Here is a 14104-nt window from a genome sequence, read left to right as displayed (position 1 = left end):
TGAGATTCAGAGAGGAAGTAAAACACACACACACACACACACAAGATATATACTGTTACACAGAGAAAGACTACATCTATACCCTCAGAATGTATCTCTTTTGGTTCATGTCTCTCTATCAGTCTCTTTTTCTCTTTATTTTTGCAGCTTTCTTTCCTTATTTCTTGTTCCCTGCCCCACCTCCCACATCCCCAGGGCTTGCCCCTTCTCACTTTCATCCTAATCTATTTCTCCTCCAATGATTGTTAAAGGCAGCAGGGTGTGAAGGGCACCAGGTGGGATAGAAGGCTTTGTTGGGGGTGGTGGGGGTGAGGGGGAGCTGAACTGAAAAGGGGACAGGGAGAGACAGAGATAGATGCAGAGACATGAAGGATGTATTTCCTTAAGCCTCCTCCCTACCCACCTCCATTCCAGTTACCTATCAAAGAGGAAAAAACAATAAGTAGACCATTTTGCTCCTATTCCTCCTCTTCCCCGAAACCTTACCACTTAGGGACCTCATTTTCCATCATGAAAACAGTATTCTTGGCTAATCTAGGCTAGCTCCCCACCACTTTGGACTGGGTAATGGGAAAGAGGAAGAGAGAGGGAGGAAGGGCAAATTAGATGTGGGGTAAGAAGAAGGGGATCATGGGAAGTAGGAGTAGGGTAGGAGCATAAAAACTTACAGACCAAAGACACAGAGATACCCACAATATAGTTCTACACAGAAGCAGAAAACCAGGAAAGCAGACATTCATTCATTCATTCATTCATTCATTCATTCACTCATCACTCATTCAGCTCATTCATATGTTCATTCAATACACATTGATTTAGTATCTACTGTGGATGACACTGTTAGGCATGCAGACAAAGGGCACAAATACATACATGTAGCAAACCAAATGGTTATTCATATACAGTATATGAATTGCCATTGACAGACATACCAAAACCCAGATGCCCAGAAATGGGCAAACATAGAATCAGAGACACACACAGATATCTGGAAACATAGATACACATCTGAATGTAGAGACACAGAAATGGAAGCATAATACCAATACACACAGCTTTGAAGAGATGCTCTCACAACAGAACTCCACACACCTAGAATCACGGCAACATCTAGCCAGCCTTCTAACGCTGGGAACAGAAACACACTGGGTTTTTTCTCTCTCTTTGTCAGCCCTTTATATGTGTCTTTCTGCTTCTTTTCATTCTCTATTTTTATAGAAGTCTATCTGTCTCTCTATGTTCTTCCTACTAACCCCACCCATTTACCATCCCCCTCCATAAAGGTCTTTGCCATATCTGATTCATTCTCCTTAGGAAGGTAATGTGATTCTTTCCCCACCCTCACTCCACCAACCCAATTACCAGGTCAGTAAGAGGAGGAGAATAGGGGTAGGTAAGGAGGTCCTGGACAGAGGAAAGTGGGTTGAAGGAAGAAGTTGAGAAGTGGGTAGAGGGTCATCTTTTCTGTTCCTTCTCCAAGCTCTCTCTCTTGTCCCTTCACACATTTCCACTCTTCATATCATAATATCTTTCCCATTCACTTGTCTTTAGCTTCAGTCTCAGTCTCTCTCTCTCTCTCTCTCTCTCTCTCTCTCTCTCTCTCTCTCTCTCTCTCTCTCTCTCTCTCTCTCTTCTTTCCCTCCCCCTCCCTCCCCCTCCCTCCCCCTGCTAAGCTGATGGGCATTTCTTTCTGGGAAAATAAAGCTGATGGAGCTGAGAAGCCACTGGTGGCTTTGGAGGGAAAGCACGTGAGTATGTGTGTGAAGGAGTGGGGGTGGGGGTGGTAGGGGGGGCAGAAGAATCGGGGGGAGGAAGTGAAATAATATGAAAAAGAGGAAAGAAGATGAGAATGGAAGGAGAAAAATACTATGAAAGTGTATTTGAGAGCGTTCGAGAGACAGGCACAGAAACAGAGAGCGATCACAGAGACACGCTTTGTGTATACATGTATCCCTGTGTCTCTGCATCTCATAGCGTGTCTAAGTCTAGTCACTCTCCTCTTGCTGTCCAAGCCCCCATCTCTCTTTACCCTCGAAGCAACGCCCTCTACCCTACCTCAGCATCATTCCTGTAGACGCAGCACACCTCCCTCCGTCTCCCCCTTCCCCTATACCCTGCTTCCGTTCCCCCCACCCCCCACCCCCCACCCCCTCCGCCCACGGCCGGTCTCCCTTCACCGGACCTGGCTTGCTGATGGATTCTCTTTGCGCAATGTGTGCGTCATCGCCCCCCTCCCCTCCCCAGCCGGAACCTCCAGCCGCCCTGAGCCCCCCAAGCTCAAACCCCTGGCGCAGGACAAGGACTGAGGGTAAAGGGAGGAAGCAATGGGGAAGGGACGATCTTTGTCATTTAGGGGTTCACTCTGAAGTCAAACCGCTTTCAAGAATCTGGAAAAGCAAGAATTGAATTCCCTAGTCTATCTTCACAACCCCCTCCCCTTTTGGATTCGCCCTCCAAACGTCCTTCCCTTCCTGCAAAGAAGGAATGGGGGGGGGTGTTGGATGGAAGAGAAGCATAGAGGAGGGGGCATTAGGACGATGGGGGCAGCAGCGCGATGGGCCATTGGGGGCGGGGGTTGTGAATGGGAGAGGCAAAAGGACTAACTTTCCCTAGCCATAGGCAAGAACAAATAGAACCACAAGGTCCACTCTCTCAAATGTACCCACTCAGTCCCCTTCCTCTTTCTTTTAACACACACGCACATACACGGGTCTCTCCCACCCTACCCCACCAGTCACCAACCACACACCCAGGCACACGCACCTAGTTACCCATTCACACTCAGACACGAATCCACAAACACGCACAGAAATCTGCCTGTCTTTCTTTCATTCATAATGTGTTGCACAAGCAAGTGGGAGCTTTGGGTAAGCATCCTTCCTGCCCTGATTTTTGTGTCCTACCGCTTTCCCCTTCTTCCCTCAAGCCCCACTCCAGTTTAATCCACAGATTGACCGCTTGCGGCAGCTATGGGTTACGTTCACCCTCTGGGCTTATATTTAACTCTCTGCCCCTCCCCATTTTCCTTCCTTCCTCCCTTCCTTCCTTCCTTCTTTCCTTTCTCTCCTTCTCTTCGCATTCTCCTTCATTCATTCACTGTCCTCCTCCCCCAACCCCGTGTTAGCTTCATTTATTCATTCATTCATTTCTCCGGCGTTCGGCTTTAGCGTGCCAGTTAGACCTCACTCTTCAAGTGCGCAGGCTCAGAATAGGGAGGAGGAGAAGAATCTTCCAATCACCGGCCGCAATTAGGGCCCCTCCACCACTCACCCCGCTTCCCCATGAATGAACATTGACGTCAATCGGGCGGAGAAGACCCCCCCACGTGATCTACTGGCTCCCCTTTATAAAGAGGCGGGGCGGGCGCTGTCCAGCGTGCTGAAGCTCGGGGAGAGAGCTAGCGAGAGAAACGGAGAGTCGACCACGCGAAGAGAGACCAGCCGGAAACTGACAGAGGCGACTGAACGCAGGACAGGGACCGAAACTCGGAGCATCCGCTCTCTCCTACCTCGAAACCCTGACCCTCATCCCCCCCTCCCCATTCCTCGAACTCCAGCTGGTAAATACTATTCTGTCAGTCTGTCCACCCCCCCCCCGAGAATTTGGCTGTGTACGGGAGGGATGTCTCCCCTGGTTTGGGGGGAAGGGATAACGGCCAAGGGAACCTTAAAAAGATAGAAGGGGGGATGATATCCCCCTTTTTCCCAGATAAAGCCTCCCACGCTCGATCTGGAGAGTCCCGTGGGGAGCAGATATTTTTTCTCAGCCTCGAAGCAACGTGGGCGGTGACAGGAAGATAGCTCCGAGAAGGAGCGGGGGCGAGGTGGAGGTGGGGGAACACAGACGTGAGTGCTGCCAGGCGTTCCCCTCCCAGTTTTAGGACTCCATAGATTAGCACAGTCCCATTTTCCCTTAGGGTCCCTGTCTTGACACTTCTGGATTTGAGAGAAGTCGGGAAAATTGGGGTAGGTAGCGCGTCAAGGGTGGCTCCCAGAGGAACGTCAGATTTTGAGATCGTGAAGGGAATTTAAGGAGCAGAGAAGACACCCTGAAATCCTGACAGCCCCTCTTGTTTCATTCGCCTTTTCCCCACTTTATTTTTCTTTTCTATAGCCCCTGGAAACCATCAGTCTCTCAGTCCCAGCCATGAGGTTCTCACAGCTGCCCGCTGCCCCCTCTTCTGCCTCTTGCTACAGATGAACGGTCTTCAAGCAGCGCCCCCGGGGCGCCCAGATCAGTCGCCGTCGCCTCCCATATCTGAACACGAAAACTTGGCAGCTGGAGGGGGTACGCTAGGGGAAAGAGAAAGCCTAGATCCAGAGGTAAGGGAGGAGAGAAGCCCAGAACGCGAGCCTGAGGAAGATGAAGATCTATTCCAGGGGGTAGATCCACGGGCGCTGGCTGCGGTCCTGTTACAGGCGCTAGATCATCCTGCCTCGCCCCCGGCTCCAGGGGTCTTGCAGCAGCAGCAGCAGCAGCAGCAGCAACCGCCGCCGCAGCAGCAGCAGAAAGGAGAGGCTTTGCTAACAGAAACTGTGCGTAGCCAGACCCACAGCCGCCCGGCCCCAGAGATAGGGGCACCCCCGACGCTTTCCCGTATCCCAGAGGAGCGCAGCTCGGAGGGTTCTGATCCTTCCGAGGAACTAGAGGCACTTGAATCCCTGCTCCAGGAATTACGCGCTTTCAGTCCAGCGAATGCTAAGAGAGAACCAGAGGCTGCTGCGGCTGAGGCGGAAACGCATACCCATACGCTGACCCGGGTCAACTTGGAGAGTCCCGGGCCTGAGCGCGTATGGAGGGCCTCCTGGGGAGAGTTCCAGGCGCGTGTCCCTCCCCCACCCCCATTTCCTCGGCGGTTCCAGGAGCAATTGCCTGAGGGCGTGCCCCTTCCTGAGGTGCACAAGGGTGAGAGCGAGCCTGCTCTAAAAACACACCAGGGCGAGAGCATCGCACCTCTCTACAAGGCGCGCCAGATCGAGAGTGCACCTTTCTCCAAAACGCACCGCCCAGAAAGCGCAGCCATGAGTAGGCTTGCAGCTGGAGGGCGCCTCCTGCAGCGGGGGCTGGCCCAGGTAGAGGCAGGTAGGCGGCAGGCTGAGGCTACGAGGCAGGCGGCAGCCCAAGAGGAAAGATTGGCTGATCTCGCCTCTGACTTGCTGCTCCAATACCTGCTACAAGGCGGCGGCGGCCTGGAGCGAGGTGTAGGGGATCGGGGACTTCAGGGGGAAGGGGAGGAGGACAGAGAAAGAGAGAGGGAGGAGGAGGAAGAGGGAGTGATCCGAGGTGGGGAGGAGGAGGGCGAGCAAGGGGATGAGGAAGACGCTGAGGCAGAGGCTGAGGAGGTTGAGAGGGGGCGGCAGAATGCATTGCTATTCGCAGAAGAGGAGGATGGGGAAGCTGGGGCTGAGGACAAGCGCTCCCAAGAGGAGACACCAGGTCAAAAGCGAAAGGGACAGGTGGAAGGAGAAGGGAAGAAGATGAGGAAGAGATGGACCCGCAGACTATCGACAGCCTAATTGAGCTGTCCACTAAACTGCACCTGCCAGCCGACGACGTAGTCAGCATCATTGAGGAGGTGGAGGAGAAGCGTAAGCGGAAGAAGAACGCCCCTCCTGAGCCCCTACCTCCCCCTCGGGCCCCCCCTGCGCCTACTCACTTTCGCTCCCCAAAGCCTCCCCCCCACCATCTTTCCCTGCCCAAGATGAGCTGCAGGATTGGAATGAGGTGCTCCCACCCTGGGATAGGGATGAAGTGTTCCCCCCAGAGCCCAATTACCCCTTTTCTAACTACATCCAGCCCCGGACACTCCTCCCACCTCTCTCTTCCCCGACCCGCCGCCACCACTACCACGCACAGCCCTCAGAGGGGTCGCAGTACCACTTCGGCCTTAGCCCACAAGGGCGGCGGGGCGAGGAGGAAGAAGAGAGGCAGCAGCAGGAGGAGGAGGAGCTGGAGAATTATATTGAGCACGTGCTGCTCAGACGCCCCAGCCTGTTCCCGTGACTCCACTTTCCCATTCGTGACGGTCCCTTCTCTCTTCCCCTGTGTAAACTTCCTTAAGCCTCTTTCTGTGTTGCTCTTTAGTGTGCTGCATGCGGTCCCCGACCTTCTTTGCCGGGTGGGTTTAGTCCCACCCCTCTTGTCTCAGCCAGCCTGGCCCCACCCACTACTCTAAGTCCCGCCCCCTTCCCTTTAACCATCTTCTGTGAGAAACCGGTACCCCAGACTCGTGGTACGGTATCCGATCGGTGGGGGTGGAAGTTGAGGAGAAAATCCAATATGTCTTAAGCGGAAAGGAAGGAGCACGACTGCTGAAACTCGAGAGGACAGAAAACTCCCGTGTCCTACTAACTCCACCCACAAGTGATGCAGCGAAGGAGCAGCTGAAACCGGACTGTACAGATTTGCTCCACACTCGTCTCCCCAACGGTGCCCCGTTCCCTTGCCCTAAGCCACCCTACCCTCTTCCGATTTCCCCATCGATGAACAATAATAATAAAAAGCAAAACAAACGAACGAACAAAAACCATACCAGTTGTGTAGAAGCCGCCTGTGAATCGAAGCCCTCCCCAACCCCAGGGTTTTCCTAGGACCCTGATCACTCTCCCCAAACTGAGACAACTCAACCCCTTTCCCTTCTGTTGTAAATACCCCTCACGGGGAAAATAGTTTTGCTAAGAAATAAAAGTGACTATTTTATTAGGACTTTTTCTCTTTTATTTACCCCTCCTCCCACTTCCCCTCAAGAGAATATGGGAATATGAGCCACCTAGCTTCCTACTCTCCTCTCATTGAGCACTTCTTTCCTCTATTTCCTACCGTAGGCAAAATGCATGATATGTATGATGAGGCAGAGGAAGCAATCCCATCAAGGGTCAATCGAATTATACTTTGGGGCCTTACCCCAACCTTAATCTTCCCTGGGTGTAGTTAAGAGTTAATTTTCCTTTTCTACTCCCACCAGGGCAGAGGCCACATAGATGGGAGGGGAATTCTCTGTGTGATGGGGAAGGGGGCAAAAAAAGTATTTGCTTAAGGCTTTGGTACCTACAACCCTCCAAATCTGAGCTAAAGTGGCAAGTGTGAACTCTTTAACTTTCTTCCCACAAGACGAGACTCTTGGGATAAGGAAACTGTTTCCAGAGGTCTTCCCCCTCCCCAAAAGGAAGCTGGTGGAGGGGACAGGAAAATGGATAAGGAGAGGGGTGCTAAACCTCGACTAGAGATCTGGGTTCCAACGCCATTCAATTTCTGCATGACCTTAGGCAAGTTCTTAGTTATAAGATGTAGATATTGATACCTACACTATTCCCTTACGAAGAAAGTCTTTTTGTGAACCTTAGAAGTGTTACAGCATTGTGAGCTACTAATATCATAAGCAGAAAATCCAGAAATGATAGTCCTTTTATTTCAGGAAGAAAGGAAACAGAGACAAATAAACACCCTTCTTCCCTCCCTCCCCCTAAATTAGAGCATCTGGGGTTCCACTGAGTTCCCAACAGGCCCAAGCCTTCCTGTATCCGTTCTCTCAAAGTCGTAACATTTTAAAAATTAGCTGTGTTCTTCCCTATGATTCAAACCCACCCTGAGAGGGGGGCAGGGGTGAGAGATATAAGGAAAGAGACACCCCTCCTTAATAAACTAGAGATACCTTTCCCTAGGAAAGGATGAAGGCCTGGCTGATTGGCGTAGGGAGGGGGAGGAAATGGAGGTCTGTTATTTTTCTTTGGGGAGGTGGAGGGCTGAAAACAATTTCCATTTAACCTGACATATTTATATATTTACAGTGTATGGGAGAATGAAGTAAGTTTTGGGTGAAGTCAGTGCTCAGGATGGGGAAAGAGAGAGAGAAACATACATCATCACCCCTCTCTTTTTGGTCATAGTCTTTCTCTACCCATCCAATTTCTCAAACACAAACTGGAAAAAGTGAAGGAACATGAAGTGATGGGAGTCAGAGAAAGAAGGAATGTTTGAAGGATTCCAGTCCACAGCTCTCTCCAAGAGAAACTGAGAGAACAGGGAAAGGGTATTCCACAGGGAAAAGGGATCTGAACGTGTGTGGACTTTGAAGCAACCAGCCATGTCTGCCAAGGCATGGCAACCCTGCAATGTATCTCCCATTGGGGTGGGAAGCTATGCCAAACCCATCTCCTCCAGGACACTTCGAGGTGACTCATCTTCCTAAAGCAGTCAGACACCAGGTGAGAAAGACATGGAGTGACAAAGAGAAGGGGGATAGAAATGGGAGTGGGGGGAAGATGCACCAAAAGAAGGACAAAGGAGGAGGAAAACAGTGAAAGGCAGAGAAAGATTGGGCAGAAAGACAAATAAGAGGAAAGGGGGGAGGGGGAGGGAGAAAGGAAGAGAGGGGGAGGGGGGAGAGGGAGAGAGAAGGGGGGAGAGGGAGAGAGAAGGGGGAGAGGGAGAGAGAAGGGGGGAGAGGGAGAGAGAAGGGGGGAGAGGGGGAGAGAGGGAGGGAGGGAGAGAGAGAGTAATGTGAGGCCAAAGCTGGGACAGCTGAGAGCTCCCCATAAGGAAGCTCCCCTGTCCCCATTAACACTCCCCCCCCACAGCACAAACTCAAGAGTGTACCAGTCAGCCCATCATCTAAAAAACCCAAAGCCACGAGCATAAAAAACTAAGCACAAGCCTGGATGCCACAGATATTAGGGAAGTAGAGTTATACTAGCACTGGAATCAGGATCAGTGCTCAAATCTTGCCTCTTGTGCTTTCTACCTGGATGACCTTGGGCCCACTGCTTAACCTCCCTGTGACCCAGTTTCTCCATCCTTAAAATGTGGGAATTATACTAGATGGCCTTTCAGATCCCCTGGCTTCAGGTTTATGATACTATAAAATTTAGGGGCTAAGTGGCAGGACAACCAAATTTCAGAAGGGAGTGGTGGTTAGATGAGATAGTTAAAGGCTAGTAGGGTGTGGGTAAAGCAGAAGGCTACACTCCCAGGTCCCTGAAGGGGAGGAGCTACACTGGAGGTAAGGGGAGTTCAAAGGGGAGTGTAATGGAGACTGGGTAGGGGGCAGCTGAGCAGAAAAACTGGACACTCACTGTGTGAGGCAGTTTAGTTCTTGCCTTTCCTTCCACCAAAGAGCTAACACCACCCCCCCTCCCATTTCCCCTATCCCCTCCCTCCGAGTCAGCTTTGCTCATCACTGCGGATTCTGGTGACTCATCTTACTGCACCAGAAGGCTGTGGCACAGAGGGGGCTGGTGGCCTCAGTAAATAGAAAAGCCAATAATTAATCTCCTTTGACCCCAGCCTACAAACTCTCATTATTGTTCACAAATTTAACATCCTGGGGGGGCCAGAAGCTGCACTGAGGGCATATGGGAAAGATAAAAGGAGAGAACCAGGGTCACACTCCCTCTTCCCTTTATATTACTTTTGAGGAGTTAGATACCTTAGTCCTAAAGGAGAGAAGGGGCAAAAATTGGAAATATAAGAATCTGGGATCTCTGTATCCTCCTAGGACCTTGCTTTTTGTCTTCAGGGCCTAAGATTGATCTGGGTAGCTATTTGAGGTATGGGACAAATGTCATAAGGTGGCTTTTCTTTTCTCCAACTCCTGGAGAACCCCTACACAAAGTGGCAGGTGGGTGCAGAAAAGGCAATCTACCCCACTATTTTCCTCCTCACTGACTCCACTCCATACCTCCTGTAATAGGTCTGCTTGTTCTATGGCCTTTAGCACACTTTTCTTAGATGTATCCTGGACATCACCACCCATCAGAAATTCATCCAAGATGAAGTAGGCCTTCTCAAAGTTGAAGATGATGTCGAGTTCACATACCTGAAACATAGGAACATAGATTTAGGGCCAGAAGGGGCTTTTAGAGGTAATCTCATCCAATCTCTTCTGGATAACTGTGACCCAGAGAATTTAAGTCATTTGCCCATGGTTAGGAAAGTGGTAGGCAGAGCTGAGATTCAATCTAAGGTCTTCTGACTCCAAATTCAGCAGTTTTCCCATAACACCAGCCTAGGATGGGGAACAGGAATGAGCCATCAGAGGACAGATCCTCCCAATCCTGCCTCTCTCCCCTAACTCCCTTCTTTATATTCTTAGTTTATGACTCTTCTATCCTATACTCCTCATCACACTTCTCCTTCATTCAGCTAACTTCCCCCTATCCCACAACAAATCCTGTGCCTTCTCTTTACTGAACTTTTGCCACATTCCTCATCACCAATCTCTTCATGTCCCTGTCCAAGTTCTGAGTTTCTGCCCTTAACCTTTGTCTGACATTCATAGGATCCAGAACTTGAATGGATATTTCAGATCTTGTCTCATTTTCTCATTTAACAGATGATGAAACTGAATCACAGAAAGGCAAGATGACTTGCCTAAGGTCACAGAGACATGATGTGGCAGAGACAGCATTCAAACGCAGGTCTTTAACCCCCCAAATCAGCTCTTTTTCCACAAATGCCATACTCTTCTAAACCATTTCCTGAAATCTGAGATCTGAGCTGTCTTTCCTAATTCTGAAGTCTGATACCCATATCTTGGGGATTAAAGTAAATTTCTACTTTTTTTTCCACTCCCACCATTAGAAGGCATGGCTAATAGGCTTAAATCTTTATAAAAAGGGATTACTGTTCTCATTGCCCTTAATTCATCTCCCTATGCTTTGGGGGGGAAGCCTAAAAGGTTCCCTGGTTTTGGCAGAGGGAGAAGGTAGGTGGTAAAACTGGGGAGAAACTTACGCTGCCAAAATATTTGTCCAGGAGCTCCACATATCGGTGGATCAGTTCCAGTGTGATGAGCTCATTATCCTGGCCCTCAATGGCGCAGCAGAAGTAGAGGCTGGCATATCTGGGGAAAGGGGCACATTGTACAACTGGGGGAATAGGATGGTGGGGTCAGGGGTTTTAACCCTCCAGTTCCAGGCACTTGTTTTAGTATTTGGTTCCAGGCAACTGATCCCCAAGATTCCAGTTCCCTTCCCACTCTACCCCCTCCCTCCAAACCCCACCCACTACTTCCTGAGGCAGCTTGTAGGCCCAAGGTAAGGTTAGAAGAGTGGTTCTGCCACACAAACCTCCCCAGGTCTCTTTCCTTGCCCCTTTGATCTTAGGAACAGACACATGGAAAAATATAAACTTTCCTTTTTGTCCTCTGACCTACTGTGTCTCACTCGGCAAAAACCTGAATCATTTACCTACTTGGAGGAGGAACTAGAACATGTGCAATGGAGGGTTAGAGGCAATATACATAGGGCTTCTAAATAAGATTGGAAGAGGGGGAAGAACCTGCTGCTCAGGGACAGGATATTGTGGCAAAAGGCAGGTTTTAGAGCTATGGGGAAGAAAAGTTTGTTAATGAGGGTGTGGTCATGAAAGGAGATTGGAGTCAGAGATTGATTCCTCCCTTATTCTCAGACCCCACCTCTTCCCCATGTCTAATTTTAGGAGCTGAAGCAGGCCCTCCTCTCTCAGACATACTGTTCAACATCTCCAAATGCCCATTCAGCAGAACCCAGGCAAATGTGAATTGAGAATAGGGGCTTTCAAGAATTGGTTATCACCTCTTATAGACAACTTTGAGGTCTCTCCACTCCAGGAAGCTGCACATCTTGGGCTTTCTGGCCAGGACGACCTGCATAAGCTCTCGAACCATCTTTTTCCTCTCCTTGTCTGACATAGCCAGGTACCATTTCTGCAGCCGCAGCTTCCCCTGCCGGCTGAACAGCAGCATGAACCGCATCTAGGGGTAGGGTGGAGGGGGTAGTAGTGTTTGCAGATATGGATATCTGATACACAGCACTGACACCATGTATACTAGCCTTCAAATCTGCTACTCCTAACCCATGAAATCCTGTTTCTTCCCCTCTTTCGCCTTTCCAACTCCCCCCACTCCCACTATACAGATTTCTAGTACTTAACCCTCTTTCTGGAAGTAATATTAGGGTAAATGAGTGGAAATTTCAGGGAGGTAGATTTTGGCTTAAGATCATGAAAAAAAATCCTAACAAAAAGTTTTCCAACAGTGGAATGGTCTGCTTCAGCAGATGGTTCCCTAATGGAAGTCATCACCATAAGTCAGATAACCACTTGAAATCATAGGATTTCAGACAGAAAGAGATTACATATCAGAAAGGGATCTTTGAGATCATCTGGTCCAGGGGTTCTTAACCTTTTTTTGTGTCATGGACTCCTCTTGTGATCTGCGGAAAGCCTAGGGATCCCTTCTCAGAACAATATTTTTAAATTCAAAAAAATAAAATACATAGGATTGAAAAGGAAACCAATTATATGGAAATAGTCTTCAAAACATATATTTTTTAAAACAAGTTCATGGACCTCAGGTTAAGTACCTCTAAGTTGATTCAACCCATCAATTCACAGAAGAAGGAAACTGAGGCACAAGGTAAAAAAGGGTAGCAAGTAGCAGAATAGAAACTTGAACCCAGATCTTCTGACTCCAATTCAAGGCTTCTAGAGTTCACAATACCAAAAGTCCTTGAAGAAGGGGTTTGTTTCAGGTGAGGGTTGAATTAGATGAACTCTGAGGTTCCTTACAACTTCGGGATTCTTAGACCCTAAACATCCTACTCCTAGATTCAGGTTCTTCCCTCTCCTCCCACAAAGCTTTCATTCCCCTCAGGTATTTAACCCTCATATTTTCTTACCCTTTTCTATCCAACCCCCTTTCCCTTTGAGAACCCACATATACATCTCTATAATTTCCCTTTTCTAATACCATCCCCTTGGTTGCCACCCTCCTGACCCCCTAGTCATTCAAGATACAGGAATCAAGTTGTCTAGAAACTTGAACAGAATTACTTCTTCATTGGGAAACAAAGGGCAATGTTAAGACATATTTAATTTTCTGGGTTGGATCTTGACTGAAATTTGGGGAGGATGAGGGAGGGAAAGTGGAGAAAAAGAAGAGGACATTGTCTTTCCTACTCTAAGGAGCCCAGTACTACCAAAGATACCACCTGTATGATTGGTCAGTTGTTTCTTTCAAAGGGTTCCTCGGTGTGGGCTATGGAGTATGCTATTATGGTGGCACAAGAAGGAAATGGGTGGGGGTGAAAGGTACAGCAGGAAGAGAATGGTGGAGAGTGTGTTATGTATGTGGGCAAACTACACAACAGACTTAGGGGAAAAGAAGCAGGTGGGGAATGGCTCTTGGGGTTTAAAGAAAGAAGCAGGGTGCCCGGTTGGGAAGAAAGAGTATAGGAGTTTGGTGCTGGTGGGGAAGTGGGAAGGTGAATGGGGCACTGAAGTGGGGGTGGTTGAACAGCAGAGGAGGACAGCAGGGCCTGAAAATTACGGGGGGGTGGGGAGGTAGTGAAAAAGGGGAGCCTATGTACACGTGGGAGAGCTGAGAGTACAAAAGGGAAGGGTCTGACTTGGAGAAAGGGAAAGGGCAGGGTGGGACGTGGAGAGTTGGACGCCTGGGTTTCCGAGAGCGTAGTGCCTACTGAGACCTAGAAACTTCCTCCCGAAGAAGCCGCCCCCTTCAGCCTCCAGCGGGCCGGTGGGCGGGGGGCAAAGGCATCTCCCCCGGGACTGATCTTTATCCTCTGCCCTGTGCCAGTCCCCATGGACAGGCGCCCGCAGCTCAGGCCGGTTCCCTTCTGTGCCTCCTATTGGAACCCCCACGCCCACGCCTGGCCCGACGGTAAGGCGCTCCGGGCCCCCCCGCTTGCTGATCCGGGGGCTCCCGCGGCTCGAGACGCCCCCTCCCTGCAGTCCCTACGGACAGGGGCTGGGGAGGAGGAGGGAGTTCCACCAGGGGCGGCGGCGCTTCTTCCTCGATTTCCTCTCCTCCCCGCTTTCCCCTGGCAGGCCCGCCCGACCTGGGGGAGGGCACCTCTGGGGTGGAAGAGGCGTGTGCCGCCCTTACGGGCTTTGGCCCCCAAGATGTCCCAGCGGTTGTAGCCCACGCCCCTCACTTCCCCTCCCCCAGCTTCGCGCTCCCTACCATCCTGCAGCCTCTGGCACAGCGCGTCCCTCTTCGGCCACCGTACGGGCCGGCTCCGCTTCCTCTCTTTCCCTTTTCTTACCCCCCCTCTCCCGCCCCCTGCCCTCCCCCTCCCCCTCAGCCACAGGACCCCAGCCCCACCCC

General features: G+C 50.4%; 2 protein-coding genes and 1 long non-coding RNA gene across 3 annotated transcripts in view; 2 read left to right on the top strand and 1 right to left on the bottom strand.

Annotated features, from left to right (window-relative positions):
- Positions 1 to 2604: 2604 nt before the first annotated feature.
- On the top strand, positions 2605 to 6702 carry VGF (VGF nerve growth factor inducible). Its single transcript, XM_020966461.2, is given in 4 exon segments — positions 2605 to 3559; positions 4114 to 5463; positions 5466 to 5672; positions 5675 to 6702. Coding segments are annotated over 4 exon segments (2160 nt in total). The 5' UTR covers positions 2605 to 3285; the 3' UTR covers positions 6004 to 6702.
- A 684-nt stretch (positions 6703 to 7386) lies between these two features.
- On the bottom strand, positions 7387 to 14063 carry AP1S1 (adaptor related protein complex 1 subunit sigma 1). Its single transcript, XM_020966464.1, has 5 exons — positions 13961 to 14063; positions 11553 to 11731; positions 10732 to 10840; positions 9677 to 9814; positions 7387 to 8184 (listed from the first exon to the last, which is right to left on the bottom strand). The coding sequence occupies exons 1-5, from the start codon at positions 13961 to 13963 to the stop codon at positions 8137 to 8139; spliced, it is 477 nt and encodes a 158-aa protein (XP_020822123.1). The 5' UTR covers positions 13964 to 14063; the 3' UTR covers positions 7387 to 8136.
- LOC144457647 (uncharacterized) overlaps positions 13532 to 14104 on the top strand; it is an 80797-nt gene continuing 80224 nt past the window's right edge. The window contains exon 1 of the long non-coding RNA XR_013487114.1: positions 13532 to 13657. This is a non-coding gene — a long non-coding RNA (uncharacterized LOC144457647). The remainder of the gene's footprint in view (positions 13658 to 14104) is intronic.

This window comes from Phascolarctos cinereus, unplaced genomic scaffold, assembly GCF_003287225.1.
Source record: "Phascolarctos cinereus isolate Bilbo 61053 unplaced genomic scaffold, phaCin_HiC Scaffold_5;HRSCAF=322, whole genome shotgun sequence".
Classification (NCBI taxonomy): domain Eukaryota; kingdom Metazoa; phylum Chordata; class Mammalia; order Diprotodontia; family Phascolarctidae; genus Phascolarctos; species Phascolarctos cinereus.
Note: the sequence above shows the minus strand (reverse complement) of the source record. Positions and strands in the feature narration are given on the sequence as shown.

Coding starts and splice junctions, on each gene's coding strand:
- AP1S1 (XM_020966464.1), bottom strand. Junction 9,815..10,731: donor TGGACAAATATTTTGGCAGC/GTAAGTTTCTCC, acceptor CCTATGTTTCAG/GTATGTGAACTCGACATCAT. Junction 8,185..9,676: donor AAGCAGACCTATTACAGGAG/GTATGGAGTGGA, acceptor TGACTGCTTTAG/GAAGATGAGTCACCTCGAAG.